This window comes from Plectropomus leopardus, chromosome 11 (genome assembly GCF_026936395.1).
Source record: "Plectropomus leopardus strain MGB_pleo_1.0 chromosome 11, ASM2693639v1, whole genome shotgun sequence".
Lineage (NCBI taxonomy): Eukaryota > Metazoa > Chordata > Actinopteri > Perciformes > Serranidae > Plectropomus > Plectropomus leopardus.
The window spans coordinates 19,966,292-19,991,872 of record NC_142186.1 but is presented as its reverse complement, the minus strand read 5'-3'; the positions used below and the strand labels follow the sequence as shown (position 1 = coordinate 19,991,872).

Below are 25,581 nucleotides of genomic sequence, written 5' to 3'. Positions count from 1 at the left end.
TGTGAAGTCAAACTCAATCTCACTGAGGGCTTAGATGCGCCTTTTATCCACCATTGATCTCTCTCACCCAAGGTGCCCTCTGTGTGTTCTAACTACTTACTGGTTTCAATTTTACCAGTGTGTTGATCAATCGATCGGATGAACGTAAGAGTGCGCAGAGGGTGCATGCTTTCTCCAAGGACGCATAATCCTCCAAATGTGTTATTTGAAAAACTGAGGATGTTTGAAACTGTTAAGTCTGTAATTCGATTTTGACCGCATTAAATTGGTGAGCATTGGCTGAGCATTTCTAGTGAATAATGGCCTATCATGTCCAGGAACATCAGAGCTTCACTTAATTGTGAATTATGTTAATTTTCAAAGAAGGCTGAATAAGGATCCCTTTGTTCTTGACCATTTCAGTCTATCATGTTTCTGCCGGGTGACCTTTTTTGAGACCCCTCAAAGTCTGTGTGTAAATCTAAACTTGGTCAGGTGCAAGTACGGCTGATCATTTCAAACAGGCCCCCACAATGGACTACTCCAGAGATGACTTTTTTCTGTTGCCCAACGGGGAAGTTAGCATCACCCTGGTTCCATTGTCCAACAGCCTAGGGGATTTTTCCAATGGATTAAGGATTTTGCAGGAAAATAGCTCTGTGGCAGGTGTTTATGATACTTACACATTTTGTTCATCAAGATAATCTCCACAAATGAACACCTCTTTAAGGATTTTTGAAAGCCTAAATGCATTCGCCAGAAGTAAAAAGCTAACGATAGGCTATAAAGGAACCACAGCATGGTCGCACAAGTTAATATCCCGACCACAACGAGGCTGTAAAACCGTGTTTGATGCAGCTCAATGTGTTGACATCCTGTAGTCTCATTTAGCCGCTTGTTAGCAACCGCCTTTTTTAAGACACATTAATGCTTCAAAGTTCACGTGGGGTATTTACTGATATACTTTATGTTGTAGAACAAAATGTGAATGTTCTTAAGCTTGCGTTAACCACGGATATCATTACATTTCTAAACTAAATGCTATTTAAAAAGCCCATTGACTTTGAGGTGAAGGGACCAGGAGGGCTAAAATGCTAACTAATTTCCGGGTTGTAGGACTCACTACAGGGGCACTTTATAGAAAGTTCTGGGTGTTTTTAGTTATTTCTAGGCTCATCTAAAAAAGACAGTTTACCACAAAATTAAAAAAAGAAATAAAAATTACATGTTCTTCCTTTTTGGTGAGCTAGCAGTGGATGCATGCTTCCTTCTGTGCGGTTTTAAAGACCGGTAGGAAGAAAATAGTTCCTACATGAAACTGCTCACAAGTCTCGAATAACTGGGTTAAGATTTTTGGAAAGAGAGTTTTTTAAAAAAAAAAGTTTTTTTTTTGGCACTTTGAGCGCCACAAGCCAAGTGCCATCCAGTTCCATTGCATTTGAAAGCAGGCAGACAACTCTACAGCCAATATCTTTCACACTCTGTAACTTACACCAAAACGATCTAGACTGATATAGCACTACAGGTAAGAGGAAAAATATGTTTTTGATTTTGAGGTGAACTGTTAAGATGCCCTGCTAACATATGAACAAACACACAAGGGACTTAAAAACCATTGGAAGAAGTAATAAAGTATTGATGTTTGCATGTCAAAGATCTGCAGAATGACAATAAGCCACAACCAAAGTCCATAAAGGTTATTAGCCGGTGAAAGTTTTATTTTTCACCATTTTACTTAGAAAAGATGCCTTAAAATCTAACCTGAGAACAGTGAGGCTGCTACAGAGAGAAAAGGAGTCTTTTTTTCTTTCTTATGCCATTTCAAAAAAGAAACGCGAGGAGAAAAAAAAAAGAATTAGCCACGAGTGACCTTTCATTTGTGAACATCAGTCTTCCAAAGCATTATTCATGTCTTCACATTCACATTCTCTGCTCTGCTCTCACTAAGGTGTAAAAAATTTCTACTGCAAAACATCTATCATTCAACTTTGGCTAGGAGCCTCGTTTGATAGATTAGACACTTGCACTATCCATATCAGGTTTGAATCTAGCAGTAGTAGCAGAACAGCACTTCCAAAGCACAAGCTGTTAACTTGCAGAGTCTGAGATATTAAAATGTGATAGTCTGCGTGATTTTGCCAGGGGTCTGAGTGTTGGTTTTGCTTTGCTGGATCCTGAGCTGTTGACACAGGGAGAAGCAATCGTGCTCTAATAAGTGGCTCCGAAGCTTGATATCTCTCTTCCACTTTCACTCACATCGCCCAAAGCGGAACAAAAACACATCATGTATATTCATTCACAAAATCATCAACAATGTTAATATTGGCTTTCGCTGTTTGTACAACCAATTACAGTTTACTTATTGTTCGCCTGAGTGGGTGGAGAAATATGTGAGATCATTTCCAAGTTTCCAAACTATTCCTTCATTTCGTGGAGAACGAGTCGTGCTCAGCTAAGAAGTGCAGCACAGGATTTCTGTGTACTCCTTTTCCGTAGTGAGCAGAGAGTCTTTGACTGCCGCTCTCCAGGGTGCCTCCCCCCCTTGTGCGTCGAGCTGCATTTGAAGTGTTGCAATACCAAAATAGAGCAAACAGCTTGAAATGAAACATGTGGGGATTATTCTTACACATATTGAGACAGCGGTAAATCACATGTGAACAAAATATGAAAATGAAACCCACTGTATTTATATATAGTTCGGCAAAAGCTGGAATTTGTACCACGCCCCTCTCTAGTCCTGATACCAGCGTGTGGGATTTGTCCACACTTGTACATTCAAATTTGTAATTTAAGTGATTTTGTTGACATTATTTTTTTGTAGTTAGCAAATGCCCAACAATTCAAGTATACCACTTTCTTTTTTTTCCTTTTTTTTTTTTCAAATCAAGCTCCAAGATTGCACACACTTCATGGTAATTATTATGACAAAGGGCCAGCATGAACTTAATGAGTTATTGATTGTTTACTCCCAGAGATAATCTGCTCTAACATTCTGTATTAACATCTGTATTAAAACATGAGAAGTCTTATTTACATAAATCAGCCCAGAAGCAGAGGCCAGCACAGCTCCTTGTTTGTCTTTGGGTCTAGGTAAGCTGTGTGTGTCACATTATTTCTCTCTGTAAAATTTAAATGTTTTGCATACTTTGATGTTTTTTTCACTTAAAATTCAAACTGCTTCTCTGGGGGGCGCATGAGCTTCATTGTAACTGGTCTCCATCAAGGCTTCTGTCAGCAAGCAGACTAATAAATTAAAGCAGCTAAAAACAACATATTAATACGGAACTCAAAAATACAAACAGAATAAAAGAAGAAGTCAAAATCCATGATTTTGGGGGGGGGGATACACTGACAGGGAACAAAATTAAATGACACACATCATAGTCCATGAGTGAGGCTACATAAATACAAAACAACCAAGGAGTTCAGCAGAGGTTCTCTTTCATAACTAGTGCTAATAAAGCACTCTGATGGTGGTGGGTGGGCAGCTTTTCTCGGAGGACATTTCTACTGAGTTGCAGCGGGTGGTTTGCTCAAGAGGGTTGAAACAGTCAAGTACAGCCACGATCGGCCGGTGAAGGGTTCACGACCTGTGAACCCAGGGAAGGATGCATTCACTAAAAAGAAAGTGATTCTTCACGTCCTTTATTTCCGCCATCATCTCGCCTTCTTTTCCAGCGTGTCGGTCGTATGTCTGAGTGGTGGCGCCCCTCCCTGTTCTTTTTGTCTCCGCTTCACTGTGGCGGTGTCTCTCCAACCATCTCGATGCCGTGCTGCTGGAGTTGCGCTCGGAGCAAAGCATTCTCATTCTTCAGTTCTTCAATCTTAAGAACAAAGAACAAAAAAAAAAAAAAAAATCTCATTATCAACATCTTCATCCCCGTGACAGCTATATATAGCTCCAAGTTTACAGACCAAACTTTCTTCGTTTGAAGGCTGAAGTGCTGGCTGTGTGTAATGTACACACAGGGCTATTCAATCCCTGGGATTAAAGAGTAGTATGTGCAGCCTTTTTCAAAGACACTCCTGTCCACAACCAACTGGATTATCAAATCTTGAGGTATGTCATCTCCGCTACATTTCCCTTGGGTGAATCCTGAATTCGCTGCCAGTCCACTGAGGGACTGAGGAGAGGATATTGAGCTTTGAGCATCAGAATAAGAATATATTGCCGAGAGCTGCAGGCCTGGGATTCAATGGGGAGATGTGGCAGCCTCAGAGCTGTAAGATTTCACAATACTTTGAGTGCATTAGTATGCAGTTAGTTCTCACACAACCCCTGTGTATACTATTCCCACCGTCTCTCAAAGCGCTGATTTCAGGTAACACTTCTCATTATATAAGCGCAAACGCTTTTGATCCTCTTTGTCAAGCCTTGATGATCAGCTACACAGGCTAAAGTCTCCAAGGGTTTGTTTTGGAGAAATGAAGATGCATATGGGGCTAGGTGGATTTCATGCTTCTGAGACTTAAGTGAAAGGATGTTGCAATGAACTCCAAAGCAAAGTAATGTATTCAATGCAGTGGCAATCTTCACAGACACATATGCAGCGCACTATGGCCGCCTCATTATATGCCACTATTTATCTGCTCAACCCAACAGCCTCAAAGGAAGATTTAGACATTATCATTCATAGACCTCCTTCACACATTTATTCAAGTCCTGGAGACTTCACTTGATGCCAGTATTTGTTGGCAAGAGCACACACTGACATTCATACCTGCTGCCTGCACAGCTCGTTGTCCACTTGTATCCTCTCCACTTCCTTCAGACTCTCCTGCAGTCGCTGGTTGCTTTGCCTCAGCTCTCGGATGTAGTCGCAGGCTTTGGAAAGGATGCCTCCTTTGCTCTGGAGGGACAGAGATGATTTGTGAAAAACATAAATGTCAGGGGGAAGTGCAGAGTGAAGGAAGACTTGCTTACTGCTCCAGTCTTGGTGCTGTCCATGTTGCAGTCTGGGATGATCTTGGAAAGTGTGACAATCCAGTTGTTGATCTTGTCTCTTCGCCGCCTCTCAACTGTAATGTTGAATAGAGACAGGTAAAATAAATAAATAAATAAACATATATACATATAAGCAGATTGATTTATTTAGACTGAGTGATTAGAGGCTATTTTGCTTTAACCTGTTCCACTCCACTTGGACGTCTTGCTAGCTTTGTTGGGAGGGGGTTAAACATCACTCAGGCTAAATTCGGACGAGGGGAAAAATTGGTGTGGCCATTTTCACAGGTTCCCTTGACCTTTCACCTAAAGATATGTGGATGAAAACGGGTTCTATGTGTACCAGTGAGTCCCCTTTACAGACTTGCCCACTTTCTGCTAATTTCGTTCAGTTTTGGGCAAAAAACATGCCATTTTTCAGATGCAGTACAAATGTATTTTCACCTATTGCATTTGAATATTTCTGCATACTGGGGTCCCTAAACAGTATTAGCATTGCATAAATTAGGTATGACTGGAAAGCTGAGACTCTTGTGGAATAAATGAGCACAGTTTTAACAGATGACAGTAGCCATGTCATTGCAGTAAAAACATTTTTTTTTAAACTTGACATCCCTGTATACAATGGCCTATTGTGACCTGCAGGATAATCACAGCCTCGTAAAATGTTCCAACTGAAACATAGAGACATCGGGCATTCAGGAAACGTATAGTTTTTCATAGGTGTGTTGACAATAAGGAGATTTTATGAGCCACTTCTAATGCAAGAGATCACCGTCCAGTTGCCGAAAATGCAATTCTTACAAAGTCTCCAATTGTCACAGCACATATTTTTCTGTGGTGTTTCTCAAGGTCTTGGTGTATTAGTTGTGATATTTTGGAAGTTTTTCTAACCATTTTTATCAATTATTGAGTGGAGAAAATTGCTAAAATTTTGCATCAAATCTGTGAAACAGCTAATATCAAATCAATGTGGTGATATCAAATATCCCAAAAACGCTGCAACAGCTTCTGAGAAATACTTGAGCATGGGGAATGACCTTCATACACTTTCATCATTCAGTCTGCAAGCACTAAACTAAACTTTCAATGTTTATATAGGCACTTAACCAAAACACGGTGTTTATTACATATTTAGGACTTGACACACAGTGCTGAGCTGCATCTCATATTAATCTTCCGGTTTCCTGCTTCTTTGAGGCATGTACTGTTGACCTGATATCTCTTCCCAAAGATCCCCTGTCCCCCTAAAAAAAAGACATAAATGGTTCTATCATAAAGAAGAGGGAGAAAAGGTTAAAGAACCACGCTTTCATTTTCTGCAGCTTGTTATTTCAGTGGATGCACTACAGGTACCAAAAACTGCCCGACTCTGACAGCTCAACATCACCCTCTAGTGGCTGCTTCGTAAACATGTTGTTATCCATCCTTGATAGAATATTTTGATGGGGCTTGCTGATTCTCTTTCAACAAAAAATGCTCCATTTAGGCACCAGGCTGCATTGTGCTGCGCAGTCTGATGAAATCAAAAGCCACCGTTGTAGCTAATTACCCACCTTCATTATGTTGCGCTCTCCTCCTTTCATCTCTCGGTGTTCGCGGTCCATCCATTTTCCTGCAGACAGACAGGAAATAAAACACTTTTCACACACACACTACAATATCTCCCATCTCTGACTACCCCACATTCAGGCACAAATCCAATCCAATCCCCCAAATTCACCTAATCCTGCGCCTATTGAAAACTATTATTCACAGTTATCTTTAAATTCAAGTCTTTTGTAATCACAGCTCAGGCCACTACCATTTAAAAAGGGTTCTTCTGAAGTTGTGTAGTGCAGTTGGTAGAAATACTGAAAAATGCACAGACATATGCGGCCACATATGCAGCCCTGAATCCCTCAATGGCCTGCAGCCAGGCTGCTTTGACTGGAATACTGAGGCCAGTCCAACCTTCTTATCCTTGTTCGCTGTCCTCTTCCCCAGGTGTGGCCCAAAGGGAGCGCTCTGCTTTATTATGCTGTAAAATTACAACACTGTAAAAAAACCAGATGCTGTCTATTGGAGTCTCGGCTCACGGCTAATGACACAACTGTCTCTTGTCTGTGTCGTCCCTTAGGTATTCTGTTAATTAAGTCCCTGAGACGTGACAGGGAGACTTATCTAACCACCCAACACAGCATGAACGGGCCAATAACACATATTTAATCATATGGGCGGTCCACCAACTGTCTTAACTATGTTTATGTCTCACTAATAGAGCAGACAACTAATGCTTCTCTCAGTGCAGAAAGTAATTTTTTTTACTAAAGAAAAAAAATAATGCAACTATTGTCTATTGGCTGCATTGCTGCTTACTTCTCCTCTCAGCTTGAGATTCATAATGTCCTGTAAGGTCATTCTTGTTCCTCATCTGTCCTTCCACAACACTTCTTTATTCTAACAGCAGTGAATTTGTGACCCATCAACACAACTCGACGGCTGATATCTCTGTTTGAGATAGTCAGCCAAGCCAAACTGCAGTCTCTCTCTTGTATCTGAATGCATCTTAATGGGATTTCAGCTGTATAATGGATTCAGCCCAAAAGTACTCTTAGGCAGAGTGTAAAAAAAAAAAAAATATATATATATATATATATATATGAATAACTAAATGTAGAGGCCTAGAGAAATGTCTTCCCTCCCTCCTTTTCACAAGTTATAGAGGCGCACCTCATCTGAGCACTCCTGAGAGTTATTGTTGTTGGAGAAATGCAGAAAATGAGCAGTACACAACCCTGCTGCTTAAGTGCTTTATCCATATAATTTGAAGCACAGATACAGAAGAGGACTAAATTTGTGAAGTCTTACATTGATTCTTGAAAGAGAAATGCAAGTGTCACTCCTCCTACCCTCCCCTGTCATTAGGCTGCAGTATCACACCAAGCCAGAGCCTGGACACTGGGGACATTAACCTGCACGCTAATATTCCACTCCTTGAATATGACAATATTCAGAATTTGATGGGTTTCATGTAATCAGCATATTGTGTTTGGATTAGGATTGCAATGGTTTGCGATTTTTACAGTATGATTACAGTAAGAAAACATCACGGTATATGGTATTGCGCAATGATTTTCATTATTAGTTACAGTGACTCTTAAAGGAATGAAAACAGATGTTATTTGGTGGGTTGAACAAATGTTTTGTTGTATTTGAAACTTGATTTTTTTAAACCGGGGTCTGAGTAATTAGTTTCCATTTTTAAAATAAATGAAATAATGTTGACATGACTAGTAAATTAGCCCAATGTACACCGTCAATTAACTGCAACCATTAACCTCAATTTTCATACGACGGTAAATACCGCTGCATCCCTACTTTGGATATTTTGAATTAAGCCTTATTCCAAATGTAGCATGTTCCAATTAAGACGTGGAAATGCCAGTGTTATTGAGATTTAGGAGCATTATTTGGGCATGTTTACAACGTATTCAGGATATACATCTTGACTGTGGTTTTTAACAGTTTGTGACACACAGCCTCTTGCTCGTTTACAGTCGGCTCTATGTGTTGTCATAGATGTGTTGTACACAAACCAACTCGGCAAGTTTGTAAAGGTGAAGATGCATGCCCAAAAGAAAAGCCCACGTGGTTTGAAAGGAGAAACACACCTACTGTTAAACATCATGAAAGACTTGAATATCGACAGGTTTTTCGATATGCGCAAATATCAATTTTTTCAGAATAAGGGCAAAAAGGGGAACATTTTTTCAACCTTTTCATGAAGGTTGTTGCAGGAATGAGAGAGGGAAGATGTGCTCATATGATCAAACACGTCTGCTGCCAGATCCTGGCACCAGACACAGCCGTTCCACTTTTCTATAATTTGGCATGATAAATGGTTAAGTTGGGGCATGTTAAACAGAGAATGAATGGCTGCATGTAAACATTTTTTAACATTGCAAACTATAAATTGTCACATCTGCAGTCAAGCTGTTGGAGGCACACTGGGGTCTCCCACACTTTATGCTGAAGAAACAGGGCTTTGCGGTGCTCTCTATCTGTAATTTATTCTTCTGTCTTAAAAACACGTAGGCCTGTTTCTTCCACGTGGACCTCACTTTTGCAATCTAAATCTTCCTCATTGGCTCAGACATAAACAAGGAAAACTTTGGACCAGAAAAGATTTTTTTTTTTTTTGGTGTTTGTTTTATTTAACGTTAATATTGGCTCTGAAAATGCATGATATTGTAATGGGCATCTATATAATTGTTATTTTAAAAAAATATTAAAAACTTTTTTTTTAACTCGTATTCTAATAGTTAACAATTAAATGGTTCTAATTAACTTTTTGGAATAATCTGAATATTTTTTGCATGTAAATATAGTTAGTGAGTCCATTGAGTATACATTAAGATACAAGTGCAACTGCAGTTTGGGCTTGATATTCTCCCATGGGATGATATGGACAAATGTGAACTTTAGTTACTGTTGATTGCTTCTGTGCAAACAATTATGAGAAGGAGACTAACAACACATGGTTTTTATGTCCCAGTATTCTTCACATCTACAAAATAAAGCCACACCTTTATGAGCTCACAAGAAAAACCTCAAAGACTGAAACTAACTAATCTAAAACTAGGCTACATGAGAACAAAACTACTACAGAGGACACTTTGACAACGATACTAAAATAAAAGTGTGGAACAAGCCGTTTGTTTCCATTTGGAGAACAACGACCTAATTTTTTAAGTCCTAATGGAGAAACAAGTTTGCCACAAGCACAACTAACAACAATGGATCGGGGTCAGCACTGAAGAAACACTACATCTGTGTCTCACACATCAAGAGCAGGGAGAATCACCAGGGATTTATGGGAGGAGGGGGGCGGGGAGGAGAGGAGGGCAGAGGTTTGTGTGCATCTTCTCTCTTCTTGTGATCTAATTTGATTGGTTCATTTGCTGTAAAAAAAAAACAAGGAGTGTGAGAGAAATGTGGAAACTGTCCTCACCAGTTTAAACCTTCATGCTGCAGCAGCTCGTTTTCATCTCTGCGAACGGCAGATAGGGTGGGAAATTTTTATTCATTTTACTCACATGTCAACGATAATGTCACTGTTCATTAGTTTTCACCTAAATATAACTCTGAGGCTTGTGTCAGAGATCATAAATTATTCATGTAAGAGGAAATAAATAGAAACAAACACATTGCAGATAGGCATTGCGAGAGATGAAAAAACAGTTCACTTTGTATTTCTACACATGGCATTGGCAATGCAAGACGTACACCGCAACAAAGCTCGTTCTTTACTCTTGACTGGAAAGCAGTCTGTTGTACGTTGTGAATATCAAGCAACATCAAAAGCGGCAGAGCTGCTGCCAAATTTAAGGCGGATCTACAACTCCCTGAAATGCTGCCCACAACAAAGGAGTTTAAATCGCTGAGAAATCTAAACGTCTTGAAAATCACAGAAGCAGTCAACTTCCTTGTTGTCAAACCACATTCTGTTTTATCCAAACCGACAAATGATACATGAAAGGCAGAGACATTAATAGTGTGTCGTCTATATCCTGTTTGTTTGTTTTTTTAATAACCATCTTAATGAGGAGGAAAAGAGGAGCTCATCTGCAGCCTAATAGGGCTGCTCACAATTACACAATTATTTTCATCAATAATGAGATTATGATTATTTAACAAGATTACTCAGTGATTTTGGAAATATCTTGCATTTATTGAACTTTATAAAGAAAATATTCTCTTGAGGTGTACTTCGCAGGATTTTCCTAAAAAACAGTGTATTGATCCATATAGAAGTAATTCCTATCGATTGTCACTTAAGACTCACCAGAAGTGGCGGGGTGTTTTTTCTGCAGAGACTCTGCCTTCTGCCTGAATTTTTCTATTTTCTTCTTATTTTCTACGTTTGGGGTGTTATGAACATGTATCCCCACAGTGCTCAGGCAAATCAGGGCATTATAAAAAAAAGGTGGGTACCAGGTGCCAGACTAAGCTGCAGGCATCCGGACACATCGCTGGAGAAAAAAAACAACAACAATCTAAATATAGTGAGACAAAACGAAAACAAGAGTCATTCAGGGGTTAACTTTCACTGGGAAGTGGTTTACGAACGTAACCAACAATCCTGCATAGTATACCTTTGACAGTGGATGTTAAACTTTAAATAAACATTTTTTTAACTGCCCGCCAACATTCCTGTCTTAATAGGCTGTACCAGGCTGAGTTTTAAAGTGATGATACTAATATCATGTCATGTGATGCTTTCAGGTAGGGGGCAGAATAATGCTTCAAGGTTAAATTTTGATGATGGAAAATGCCATGGCCATTTCACAGGGGTCCCTTGCCCTCTGACCTCAAGATATCTGAATGAAAAAGGCTTCTGAGGGTATTCATGAGTCTTCCCTTTACAGACATACCCGTTCTGTGCTAGGCGCATGCATTTTTTTGTTGTCATTTGATTCCTAATGGAATTGAAAATATGTGATTTACAAATGTGATTAATGGCTATTTAAAGAATTAATTGTTTGACAGCCCTAATAAATAGAAACTTACGAGAGGAAAGGGGTAGACCCTTTGCAGTCGGCAGAAGGGGTGTAAATCACAATTACTCTGAGCAGCATGCATGGGAATGAATTACAAAATATTTGTATATTTCTTGGGTTTCCCTGATGGTCTGAATAAATCCCTAAATATTTTGCTAGTCGCTTAAAAAAAAAAGTCACTAAAATGGGCTAGAAAGTCGCTAACTCTAGCAAGAAAGTTGTAAAGTTGGCAACACCGAGCGCACTGCTGGAAAGGAAAAGGGTGCTCTGAATTTATAAACAGAGCATCATTGCAAAACAGAATGCAGCAAAATAGTTATTTTGCAGTTATTTGTTGGAAGCCAAAATTTTTTTTTAATCTCCCAGCCCTGCTGCCTAGATTAGTGAATGTTAACATGCTGTGTTTCTATACAGCTGGTTGTTGCTCCATCGAGGTGCTTTAACTAAATCCCTATGATGCAGTCAGTCTCACATGGTAGAGGTTGAGTATACGTCTGGTGGGAAATGGAGAAATATTCACTTAGGTCAGTGCTGCTAACTTAATTTGATAATGGGTCATGTGTTCATTTTGGGTGACCAAATGAGCAAATTGCTGCACTTAGGCTTTACCAAACAAGGGAAAAAACAGTTACCGGACCATAAAGAAAATTGCATTCCTCAGCACTGGCTCATGTGTCATTGTGATTTTGGCAGTTACGTGATCTCTGACTGTGAATAATAGCTTAAAGGAAATTCTTTTTCTGAATAAGTATCTGTAGTAGGCCAGATAAGGCTGGTGTCATGCAATTAAAATGACAACCTGGTTTGTCTTTGCTCACGTGAGCCTGCTGATTGTCTTAATAACAGCAATCACCAGCATGTGGCTAACAGTTGGAGCAAGTCTGGCTCTTTTGATGCATGATTATAATGATGTATGTTGTGAATTTTAGGGATAAACAACATAAGAACATTTTGGAGGGAAATGAGAGAAGCAAGGATGTGCTAAAATAAAATTTAGACCCTTAATATAAAATCAGCCTCCGCAGCACATTCAGGAGAGGGATGAGAAAGACTCCCTGGGCAGTAACACAGTGTGATGTTAAACTCACAGACAACAACTGCAGTAACAATCCTTAAAGTAAGCCTCATGGCGGTTCAAATTAGCTTGGAAGTGGTTTTATGCGCATTTGTCCATATAATATTGAATCCTTTCCTGACCTGATGGATCTTAAACTAGCTGGTCCATATATAGGTTTGGATGTTCTCGCTCTGCATATTCCTTTGCTAAACATCACATTCCTGCATGTTTCCCAGTAATTTAACTCCACTTCCCTCCTGCATTAGCATTTAGATATACACTGCCATTCAAAAGTTTGGAATCACCTTTTATATTCATGTTTTCCTCCATTACTTTAATATTGGCTATTTTAACAGAGATAAAAACAGTCTAATTCAGACGCCAAATGTATTATTTACATTTGGAAAAGTTAAACCAGAAGAATATGTATGTAAATGATTAAAACGTCCATTTAGTTGATGTCCCCACCGTTTAACATAACATAAAAGGGGAGAATGTTGTAACGATTTTTTTCCAAATTCCCTTCGATTTGGAATTTGTTTTCCAGTCCATCTTTCTTTTTTCCTCTGCTTATCACATGTTTTACTTGACAAAAGGGCAGCAGGCTAAGGAGGGTATTACAGACGTCCCTCTCCCAAGCAAAATTTTCCAACTCCTTCTGAGGGACCCCGAGGCGTTTCCAGGCCAGATGAGATATATAATCTCTCCAGAGTTTTCTGAATCTAACCCAGAGCCTCCTATCAGTTGGACGTGCCCAGAAAAAACCTCTAATGGGAGGCGTCCATGTGGCATCCTGATCAGATGCCCAAACCACATCAACTGGCCCCCGACCAGCAACTTTACTCCGATCTCCCTCTGGATTTCTCAGCTATCTCTAAGGCTGAGCAGCCACCCAACGGAGGAAACTCAATTCGGTGGATGGTATCCGCAAACTTTTCGGCCACTGTCCAAGAGTAGGTCGGAGGGTCATAGTGTAGATGGAGAGCTTTGCCTTGTGGCTCAACTCCCTTCACACTATGACAGTTCAGCCTCACGCCCGCATCACTGCTGACGCCACACCAAACCACCTATCCATCTCATGCTTCATTATACCCTCACTCACGAATAACACCGCAAGATACTTGAACTACTTCACTTGGGGCAGAAACTCAATCTTAGTCTTGTCCAGAAAAGCATATGTGACCCTCGATTATTTTGGATTTTCTTCTTTGGGCCCTCTGCAGTCAATCAGTGATTAAATTGAAAAGGTTTAAACTGAATTGTCTGTACATATTATGTTTAGCTTATTATTATTCTCTGATTAAATTCCAGTAGTGCTAGAGTAACTTTCTACTTTCATTCCAAAGTTTGAAGAAGAGCTTTGCTAAAGCAACATGTTACCTGCGAATTTCAGCTTGTTAGAGGCATTATTGTACACTTAAACCAATGACTGCTTTCCTCTGTTCATACTGAACTGTTGCTCAGTGGGATCTTTGTCTCTTTTTGCCCTTTGAAGAATCAGTGTGATTGAACCATGGTAATGCGTTTCGTTGTCCATGCTCTAAACAAGCCTTTATACAAAATAATATGTTTTTGTAAAGCAGACTTTCTGCGACCTAAAAGCACGAAAGACCTTTCAAAAAAAGAGTATTCCTCTCGACCATCGACCCAATCAAGCTTTAGTGGTAGGCGATTCTGCAGTTTTGAATGGCAGTGTATGTGAATTCAGCATGCTTTGTTCAGTCAACATGTGAACTGCTGTATTTCTCAGGCTTTGCCATGTGGGGTTCTTGAACTGAAAGAAGTCTGTCTAGCTTGTGCAGATTTTTTTTCAGAGCATCACAATCTCAAATGCCTGTAATACATAGTTAAAACGTCAGACCAGAAATCAAATGTAATTTACAGCTGTGAATGGCTCTGAACACGACACATTAAAAAGAAATGTGCCCCACTTTTAAACTCCAACCAAAATTCACCTTCAAGCTATTCACAACTTTTCTGCTAAAACCACCGAATGGCCTAGTTAATGTGGCATTTCCATGGAGGATAACAACAGTGTTTTACAGAAGTGACCGGCAGTTAGTTTTCAGAAAAAGCTTCATCTCAGACTGCAATTTAATTGTTGTCTCCTTTTTCCCAGACAGCAACTGATAGAGCTGATACTCACGCAGGGTAGGGCTGTGTGCGCGGGGCGATGGTTCGTGGTGTCCCTGTCTGGATGACATCAGGGGGGGTCATCATCACATAAAACTGACCTGTGGACAGCACAGGAGTCATCAGTTAACAATGGGGGAAAAGACAGCAGGGCAGCAAGGCTCTTGTTGCTCTAATAAAACATCTCACAACTGATACGAGTGTTTACACAGTTGGAAAAAAATATCACACCCCAAATCCTCACGGGCAAACGCAAAAAACAACACTTATTAGGAATACAACAGTGCTGGAAGCCCCCGCATTTTAAATCAACTTTTAGACAGAAAACCTATCAAGCCTTCCTTCTCCCAACTCCTGGGACAGTCACTACAAAAACTACTACATACAGTTTTGACAGGAGAATGCACACACTCCACTGTAAGGCATGCAGAAAGCACCCCTTTCAGTACTTCTGTGAGGACTGTATGGTACAAACGCCTCATCTTGTTCCTGTTGGTCAGCTGGATGGCCAACATGGCCCAACCAGAATTCAACAAAAATGCCATTTAAAGACATCAGCCCAAGAAATTACTATTCCCAAGTAACGCCAGACAACAGGACATGTAAATCCTTGACACATTATGTTAAATATTAGATATTAAGTTAAAGACATGATCCCAGAATCTGGGGTGGATACATAGTAATTAAGAAAATAATAAAGAAAATATTTTCCAGTATCACAAGTAGTAGATAAAAAATATCAACAAAATGTCTGGTGTAAAATATGCCAAATAAATTAACAAATTCCCTAATCAGGGCTCCCACGCATTTTTAAATGTTTTTTAAATAATATTTTACCCCATTTTCACAACGATTTGTAGAAAGTTTAAAATGGGTAGGTCTGTATAGCAATACAGCCACATATACCAACAAACCAGAACGACACATGCAGGTACTTCGCAAAATGTCAGTTAGTAATCCAAGAAACTGATTTTGCACTGTGATAGACATATTTTTAGCATTTTTATGAACATATTTGAGACAGTAGTTAAAACCATGTAAATTCAAAAGTTTTTCCAACTTATACTATACAGACCAGATTTTAGAATTTTAACAACGAACAGATCTATTTTCTGTACCGCAGAGTGTGTCCCTCTTCAGGGCGTACACCACATCCACAGCAGTCACAGTCTTCCTCTTAGTGCGCTCTGTTTAGGTGAAAGCATCTCAGATCACATTCTCCAGCACGCTGTAGGTCTCATCGTAGATCAGACCAGCGATATGCTTCTATTCACCACTGCGAGCTAGACGGCTGCGTGATTATCTGGATGTTATCATGAAGGACTTTACAGTGACACTTCCTTAACCATTTCCTTAACCCTGTCCTGATTACTGACTCTGTTCATTAGCCTTTTTCTTTGTTTAGGCTTATCTTATTTTTGAGTTATTTAATGGAACAGGCCCAGAATGCAAAGAGGATGACAGCGTTTATGTTTTTTGTGTTTTGCTGCTGTTAAAATGTAGGCACTTATATGGCTACTTAAAACATATGTCTAGTAGTTATACTATATGGCCTGAATTCTGAAATATTAGCGGTCATACTGACTGTCAAAAAAAAGTGCCCAGGCAGCAGACATTTTCTCACTGTTTTGAAAATGTTTGGACTTAATTTTGTGAAAACTGGGTTTATAGTGTCGTCTTGTCGCTTTGTGGTGACATGAAATCCATGTGAGCTTTAACGAATTTGCTCCTGTTTTAAAAATACAGTATTTTTTGGTGGAAAATTCCTTTGGAAAAAGTGATGATGCTTGCACATGGACACTTAATACTCTGTAAAAAGGTCAAGTGTTTCTCACCCCTGGATGCAGTCTTGCCAAAATGTGGTTTATTGCTCCATGCACTATCCTCCACAATCCCTCACCTCATAGGAGATGGCAGCTTGTAAAGCACTCTCCATCTCCACCCTACAGTGCACTCCACAGACAGTCTGTCATGCCTGCTTAAAGTGCCCCAGGGTAACAGAAAAAGACATAGAAGCCCACTTCCTCCTGCAAATCCCTGGCTTCAGCTGCTACCACAGCAAAGAAACCTCACGGTCTTCTTCCCTTTCTGTGGCATCACCTGGCAGACACTAACAACACCCAAAAAAAGAAAAACACAACAAGCACCCAAAACATAGTTTTTGTGGTTTGTGCTGCTGCACCCAGTGTGTGTCATAAAGGTTGTGACTGAGGTGTGTCAACTGAACTCAATGTGTGTCATGTGATGCAAGTATAAAACACAACGCACTCGATGAGGGAGAGAGACACGCAGGGTGTGTAGACGTGTCAGGAACAAATGAAATTCAAGAAAAGCTTGCTAAATAGAAACCAAAAACCTAAACAGTCAGGGAACATAAAAAACTGATTATCAGCTATTATCAACTACATGTGTTTTCTGGCCCGCTCTGCTTTATTCTGTGTATGCCTCGAGCAAAGAGCTGTTTTACAGTTTCAGCTTCTCAGATAAGAGCATTTGCTGCTATTTTTGTCAAATATGACAGTAATTTAAATATATTTGGCTTCTGTTGTTAGTCAGACTAAACAAGTGAGGTTTCTTAACATATTATAATCTAACTGGCAATAAATTTTATAGTTGACAACTAATTGATTAATCATTGCAGCTCTTTGAAAGTTGTTCAATATGTAATTGAGTAATTAAGAAAAAAAGTTTAAAAGAAAAAGCTTCATAAATGTGAATATTTTCTGGTTTCTTTTTTTTTTTTTTAACTTTTGTAGACCAGACACTAATAATTAATCAACAAAATAAACAGCTAAATAACTGATTATGAAATTTTAATTTGCAGCCCTAGACTCATATACGTATGTTAGGGCCACAAGCAAATCTTCTTATTTTGGGAAGAAATAACTAAAATACAACATCAGATCAGACTGCATTAAAATTGCATCTTTAGACCCAGGTACAGGTGTCATTTAGGTCTCTATTTCATACCTGTGCAGATCACTAGTCTGGGCCAACAGTGCAGCACGAAGCACAGACTCCAGCAGAAACACTGGTTGATTAATTACAAGGTCCTCCCATAAACTCTGTCCAGGCAACAGTTTGCCAGAACAAGCAGATGCTTGTTGTGTATAACAGAGCCGGGGGGCTGCATCCCGCTCTGCAGGTCGACCAAACCCAGACCACCCTCACTGACAGTCTACCAGCCTTGTCTGGATCACCACCATGAAACCGCAAGGACACATAGCACAGCCAGACAACCACATATGGTGGTAAAGAGGGAGAGGCAGAATGGGTGGAAATGTGACTTGAGGCGCACAGTAAATATGATCAGCGTCATAACTGACTTGTTTAATTTCTAAACTTTTCGAGAAAGTATATTTTAACCATGGCAAAAATGCTATGAAATATTATTGTTAGGGATATATGATAATATCAGCAAGTCATCGGTATCAGCAGATACTGGCTTTAAAATGAAATATCGGAATCGGCCAACATGCTGATTTCTGCCAATGTCACAAGCCGATATATGTATTTTTTTATTGGCAAAGTCAACATGTACAAAACATCAACCTGAGGTTATTTTGCACAATAAACGAATATTACGTACATTGAAAAGCACTCTATTTGATGTCTCCATCATCTGGTGGGCCATCACAATAAGAGTATTATAATATGATAATAATTCCACTACAGAAGAGACCTGATGATCACTAAAAGCAGGTGGGGAAAAAAGTGGATATATGGATATCAGTATCATTTATCGCCTAAATGAATTGCTATACTATGTTGGCATATTGGATATCAACAAAAAATCCAATATCGTGCATCCACAATTACTGTGCAGGGAACCACGTGGTGAATAAAAAACATTGCTGGGTGTGTGTGGCAGAAAATCTTCCATTGTTTGAAAGCGAGCAAAACATTACAGTACAGAATCTTAACACCTTTTTACAAATGCTAAGGCACCGTCAGAGAAATTCTATGTCCACATGTATCTCAAAAGATATTTCAATGACAGCAAGTAGCAAAAAGGCGCAGCATCATTTATAATCGAAAGTACATCGAACGTCTGTTTTCTTTCTCATCGGCTAAAGCCGAGGAGAATCGTGGCTCATTTACAACCTCTGAAAATAGTGCTGTTGTTCTCTCAGTCCTCAATACACTCCTGTTTGCTGTGGGGCTAATTTAGACATTATTTTCAGTGTCACTGTGGTAAGCTTCTACCCAAATTAAGTGTGAGAACTGACTCACCCCCTGCCTGTGTGAGTGTGGGGTCCGTGGCGGCCTGCACAGACACAGTGCCGTCGCTCACCGCAGTCGCAGGGAAGTAAGCGAAACGCGTCTCCCCTCCCACCGCCTCTCCTGCTGGGCTTCCTCCATTACTGAAAGGGTTTTGGATCACAGCCTGTGACAGATAAGAGAGAGACAGAGGAGAAGCTTGAACAAGTAGCAATGGAGCAGTCACAGCAGGTGAACGCACAACTCAGTCTCTGTCAGACTCAATACTGGTGTCCCCTCTGGACCCCCCAAGCAAAACACAGGGCTGTTTGACAGCTGGGACAACAGGAGGAAAAGGAAGCTGCAGTGATCTTGTTAGCAGAGACAACATCAAGGTCAGTAAAGCTATCAGTGTATTACAAATGAAAACAAATTTAATGTGTCCTCGTGGGGAAAATTTTATGTTTCTGACCAAAAACATAGAAGCAAAGCAATTCTGCAACTGCATTTTTTAATCTCTGTTAGTAGCTCTGTGTTGGACAGACGTCCTGCTGAGACACACGCCTCACTATTTATGCTGCTTCGCTAGTTTGATGACCTCAGAGGCAGAACCTACACCTGTAGCTTTAATCACAATGAAAGTGTGTCTCTTTCTCATGTATTTATTAGTGTTTAGACAACATTGGGTTTTATGGCACAAGCGAGATCAGTATTTGTCTACCAAGACGATTATTGTTTGCAGAATTAATATGCTGCGGAATTATAAAACAGAATTATATAACGTTGGAATTATAAAAACTGAAATATCACCAGTGTTATCCTGGAAAGGGGCCATATTCAAAACTCCGAGTGTATGAGTTGTCTGGACACGATTCTCAACATGGAGGTGGCTGAGCCTGCAGCTAGCCGCTAACAGTGCGGACTCCATAAACAGCACTAAACAACGGCAACAGTGCTGACAGAGCAAATGGTAGCCCCTTTCACACTGTCTATTAGGCGGGAGGACTGCGCCATTGTGCCGCCTTGCCGTTCTTTATAAAAGATATGATTGCGGATTGGAAGAACAGAGTTGCCTCGCCTTTGAGCTGGCAACAGAACCCTTATCGCAGCTTATCACAGGAAACAACAGAGAAGCTCACATTACCACATACAGCGAGACAGCATGACTTTATTCTCTGCTCCATTACTCCACGAAATCTTTACATAGCAAACGGTTACTTGCTGCTACATAAATGTTCTGACTTTGGCATTACTTATGACTTTAAGACTAAAGCACGCAGTTAGTCTTTGAATCCATTCACAAGTAGGTTTTCTTTGATTAATAAAAAAAGAGGGGATTTTGTTACCTGAGCCACAGCCTGAGGGGCTCCAGTGAAGGCGGCTGCAGAGACGACACTCACTGCTCCTCCCCCATCATCTCTTCCCTCAACGTGCTGGTCAGTCACCTGAACAACTCGATACGTCACCTGCAATATGAGACAGAAACATGGATGAAAGAGGGAATGAGAATAGAACAAACATCTAGCTGTTTTTGGTTTGATTCACTCCAGTTTCTCCGACAGGTGTACCGTGTGCAAATCAGACCCTTACCTGACTTGTAGATTTGTTCAGCATATCTATTCCTTCAGTTAAGCCGAGGCCAGTATCTCACACTGTAGTCCTTACTGCAGTAGTGCATTGATCTCACTTCAGGCACATTCTGAAGCATAAGCATATTGTTTCCCTCTCAATTTGCTTATGCTTCAGAATGTGCCTGATTCAATTTTATCAACAAGTCATGAAAATGAGCTTGTTTGTTCCAAGAATTAGTATTTGTATCCTTCCATCATGTGACTCTCCTCCTGACCGACATGTGACAGCGGCCCCATGCCAATCCCAGACCAGACCAGAATCACATGATCGCTCACACTTGCCTTGTTTACGCCAACTGAGCCACATGGGTTACTGACTTAATTTCCTCTGGTGTAAATCATCACAATAATGATAAATCAACTTGAATATCACACATTTACTGTTTTACAATGGAATTATTTGCATCACATTGTCCATCACTGACGGACACTGCAGGGAATGCCACATTAGTGTCGAGGAGACACTCTTGACAAAGGTCACCAGTCAATCATGGGACGAGAAAAAGAAAGCCACACATTCATACCTTCAGGCAATAAGAGCCTGTTATCCTCCTGATTTGTAAAGGAGGGAGCCGAAGCATCCACAGAAAACACGCGACAACATAACAAGAAAACGCTACCTTTAGTGTTCGTGAGAGGACCTCCTCTCTCTGTGAGGTGACAGCACTTACACCAAAACACTCAACATGATTAAAGCTTTAATAATAAACAGTACACACTAAACGTGTGGGGTGAAATGTTTACTGACAATCGCATTATCTACCACTGTCATGTTGCTCAGTGCATGCAACCAAATCCATTCAACCACACCCATCAATATAAAACATGAAGCTCTTTCAGTTGCTAATTATGTCTCTGCACAAACACACCTTTAACGTTTATTCAACCTGACATCTAAAGTAACTCTGAGTGTTCTGTTTTCTGTCGTGAGTGCTGAACAGATGCAATATTACCCTAAAATTCCACGCTTATATGCCATCAGGGGCACTTAATGTCTTTCTGAAATTGGCAGTAAAAAAACAGCGATCATAAGTAGAGCCATAATTCCATCCATTAGTTTCTTACCTGGCCACCCTCAGTGCGGAACTGATATTGTATGTTATGGTCTCCAAATGCTGCAGCCTGCTGAACACTGGCTATTGTAACAGCTGTCTGCTCTTCTCCTGTTCCGTCTCAGGGGGGAAAAAACAGAAAAGGCCAGTTATGAGAATGTAAAAGAAGGAAAACTAATACAGACAGCTACCATGCACTGACTTCAGCTGCATAAAACAATACTGCTGCATGCTGCAGTTCACAAAGAAAAGGAAATGCATTTTGTTGCACACCTTGTTAAAATCCATTTGTTACATTATGACTGCAGATAACAAATTACCGCTTTATCTTTTTGTCAGTAAAATGTATAGGGTTCCTACAGCTTAAGGCAAGTTAGATTTAAGACCTTTTAGGACTTTTTAAAATGCCAAATGGAATTATATTTAAAATCACTTTTTCAATATCCCACATTGAAGGGGGAAAAAAACATGGCACAACATCAGTTATTTAGGGTTAGGTTGTAATTTGGGACAATTTTGCCCAAATGTTTACTTTAACATATAACTGACCTTCTAGTCAATGTAAAACATCAGATGTCCACCTCAAAATGTTCTGTGTTACATTAAATTTGATAAATTATTAAAAAAAATAGATATTACCACTCATTTTAAGATTGTATGATGCGGTGTTTGAGTGTATTAATATTCATGCTCATAGTTAACAACTAAATAATGCAGAATTTAAAATAAAAAGTATGTATGTATGTATATATATGCATATGTGTGTGGATGACTTCTATGAAAGAAAAAAATGTTTCGTAATATCCTACTTCCGATGTCTTCGCATTTTCAAGACTTGTGCAATATTGATTTGAGACATTTTAATACTAATTAATGCCTTATTTATACATGAATGAATTTATTGTCCTTTAAGACGTTTTAAGGATCTGTGGGAACCCTTAATGTAACAAAATAGTGCCCTGTGCAGTTTTCCAGAACCAAAACATCTTCAAATGGCATGTTATTCAACCAAACATCTCAAAATCCAAAGCTATTCAGTTTATTACCGTGTAAAACAAGTAAAAACATCAAAATTAAACAATTATTAAGCATGAAACGAGCAACTGTTTGGCTTTTTTGTTTCAAAAGAAGAAATTTATGTATCAAAATTGTTGCAAATCAATTTTCTACTGATCAGTTAATAGAATTATCAACTAATTGTTGCAGCTATGACCGTACAACCTTTTGTCTATCACACAAAGCATCACTGTGTGCAGGTGCCAGCTGTTGTAATAACAGCTTAGTAAATAAACACTTACCCTCAGATGCCTGGACAACCTCTTCTTCTTGCTTTTCTTGGCTGCAAAGCAGATACAAAATAACTTAATGTAACCAGCTATCATTCCTATTCTGGATAAAATAAATGCAATTACTGTCTCATAACTAATCTGGCGTCAAACTTGTGCAAGTCTCCAGTAAACCAACATCACAATCGCAGCGAAAAAAAAATACTGCTGCCCTCAGGTTGCCTACAGTGGCTGATAACACTGTTTGTTGTGTTTTTAAACCTAGCTGAAGCTAACTATGCTATTACACTGTTATTAGCTCGTCATGATCATGTTTAAACAACTGGACTTTGGTCTTCTCTTGGATATAACCAGTCAGCTATCCACTTCGCAAAGTATTCAACTTCTAACTTAACCGCAGTCTTTATATTGAATTGGTTTAGACAATAGTTTTTAGGTCAGGCCTTGGTTAGCGTCGTAAACTAGCTATCTGAAATAGCATGTAGTAGCTAGCTTGTGTCAGTTAGCCATTTTGGCCGAGTCTCGGTTACCTTGCGCTGTCCAGACTCTGTTCAAGCATATCCATCAGGGTTGGAATAAAAAGTGATATTCGGTGTCACAGACGGAGATGGAAGTGCTGATCACGGGAACAAACACTCGGGTCATGTGAGAGAGACAGCCCAGGACACGTGAGGTATGGCTCGGTGTCGAAGTTAAAATGGAGGCCGCTGCTGCTGTCGCGCGCTGGGTGACCCGAGCTGACTCCGAGTCAGCTGTCGAGCTGGAGGATTTGCAGATCTCTTGAGATCAGCTAACGCGCTCAAAACAACTGTCTCTACCCCCTGTGCTCACTATACTGCGAAACATCTCCAGCCGGGCTCATATCTGCGATGTTAGTCACATCAAGAGAAAGTGGCAAAGACAAAAAATAGACCGTTTAAATAATAATAACAGTAATAATAAAACAAGAACTGAGTCATCTGTTATTGTTCTGGGAGTAACTGTTTGTCTTTAAGGAGACAAAGGTGGCTTAATAGTCCTGCCCAGATCTGAACAAGCACTATATAAAATGTTTATAGGCTATGACATAAAAAAATATTATTATTGATCCCCAGAGAATAAATATTTTAAGGTGCCTTAGCAAAGGCACTGTGTCCATTTAAATGTTTAAGCCTTTATTCTGGCTACTTTAATGATCATCTCATTTAATTGTGTCACTTAACTGCCATTACACTGTCAGTCACTTTGAAAACTTATTTCAAATGGTTATTACGGTTATTATTTATCCAGGGAAAGCTAACTCTTAAAGCATGATAATGTATGATAGTGTATTTAACACTAAAGGCTACTATTTAATGTTGTACTGTGCTATTTTTTTATTTTGTTATACCCTATTATACTATGATGACACATTCACCTTATAAATATGTCTTTTATCCTTTACTATGTTATATGTGCCATATTATACTGTATTAAGGTAATATGTTACATTGAACCTATATTATATGCACTATATTATATTATATTATATTATATTATATTATATTAAATGGTGATTTTGGAGATTTAAAAAAAAAACATGCCATTAAAATCCACTTGTGGCTTGTGGAGTTTTGAGGATATTAAAAATACCATTAGCCAAACAGTGTTTAAAAAATGAAGTCCCTCTAAATTACACTATACTGTACTGTACTGTACTGTTCTACACTACCACACATTCACCTTATACTTTATACTTTGTCTCACATCCTTTACTATATCATAATGTACCATAATGAAGTAATACATTACCCTGACCCATTACCCTGTCACTATATTATTTCATATTAATACAGACATTTACCACTGTTACTTAATCATATATATTACTCTGGTGTACACTGTTTATATAGACCTTCTCTGCTGCTGTCAGTCTCATGACTGTCAGTATCACTGTCATGTTATTTGGTCTCCAAATGTTCTTGTATAGTTCCTATTTTTATTCCACTCTTATTTTAGTAGTAGTAGTTAACATAATAACTTAATGAATAACTTTTTGTATTTATCTGTATATATTTCTCTTCTTATACTGCTGCAACAATTAATCAGCAAAGCTGTTATTAAGTGCTGCCCAGATGTACCCATCTTACTGGAAACAAACTAGGCCGACTACAGTTATTATTGTTTTATTATCTCTATTTTGAATGAAACATTTCTGTAATTTCAGATTAATGTCGCTCTCTTCTCTTTAATTTGAATTTATATTATGACAAATAGAAGAAAAGTGTAAGGCTTTGTAATACACGCAAAAGCAAAATTGCAAACACGCTGGTCAAAACTGAGGTTGAAGTGGCCATAATGGTAGTAAAAACAAAAAAAGCAACTGCTTTAAGGGTAAGAAATCAGACATGATATTATATAGAATGAGAGCAAGGAAAAATTATGTTCTAACATACATACAAGAAACTCGTAAAATTAACTATAGGCTTCTAAAATGAATCTTAAAAATTATGTAATGTGATCATAGGTTACCAAGTCTTATTTATCTGTAGCCTCACATGTATAATGTTGAAGTCACTTAACTCTTTCTCTCTGCTGTTTGACGTGAACTTTGCCACACATTACGCGGAACGTTTCTTCTTCGTTTTTGTTTATGACGCAGATAAAATGAGCACCACATTATTCACAGGCGATTTAGTGATCCCCTCAGTTTGAGCCCTTTGAGCACTTTGATCAATGAGGGAATAAATGGTGGCAATTTAAAGGGATTAAACACGCCTTTTCAAAAAATACTTAAT

General features: G+C 39.2%; 1 protein-coding gene across 2 annotated transcripts; it reads right to left on the bottom strand.

The window, feature by feature from the left end:
- Nucleotides 1-1,672: 1,672 nt before the first annotated feature.
- On the bottom strand, nucleotides 1,673-23,622 carry usf2l (upstream transcription factor 2, c-fos interacting-like). 2 transcript variants are annotated; one of them, XM_042489641.2, is made up of 11 exons: nucleotides 23,356-23,622; nucleotides 22,838-22,878; nucleotides 21,553-21,659; nucleotides 20,203-20,322; nucleotides 18,890-19,043; nucleotides 14,670-14,757; nucleotides 9,918-9,956; nucleotides 6,481-6,539; nucleotides 4,904-4,998; nucleotides 4,701-4,829; nucleotides 1,673-3,803 (listed from the first exon to the last, which is right to left on the bottom strand). In XM_042489641.2, exons 1-11 carry the CDS (start codon nucleotides 23,388-23,390, stop codon nucleotides 3,714-3,716), a joined length of 957 nt encoding a protein of 318 aa, XP_042345575.2. In that variant the 5' UTR covers nucleotides 23,391-23,622; the 3' UTR covers nucleotides 1,673-3,713. The 2 variants fall into 2 exon arrangements, with proteins under 2 accessions (XP_042345575.2, XP_042345576.2); XM_042489642.2 differs by lacking the exon at nucleotides 9,918-9,956 and having other exon boundaries at nucleotides 23,356-23,619.
- Between the last annotated feature and the right edge of the window lie 1,959 nt (nucleotides 23,623-25,581).

What these genes read in the sequence shown, in the direction of transcription:
- usf2l (XM_042489641.2), bottom strand. Translation starts at nt 23,390, where the DNA reads ATGGATATGCTTGAACAGAGTCTGGACAGCGCAAG. An exon ending in GGTTGTCCAGGCATCTGAGG is followed by an intron (nt 21,660 to 22,837) that starts GTAAGTGTTTAT and finishes TTCCCCCCTGAG; the next exon opens with ACGGAACAGGAGAAGAGCAG. An exon ending in CCCCTCAGGCTGTGGCTCAG is followed by an intron (nt 19,044 to 20,202) that starts GTAACAAAATCC and finishes TATCTGTCACAG; the next exon opens with GCTGTGATCCAAAACCCTTT.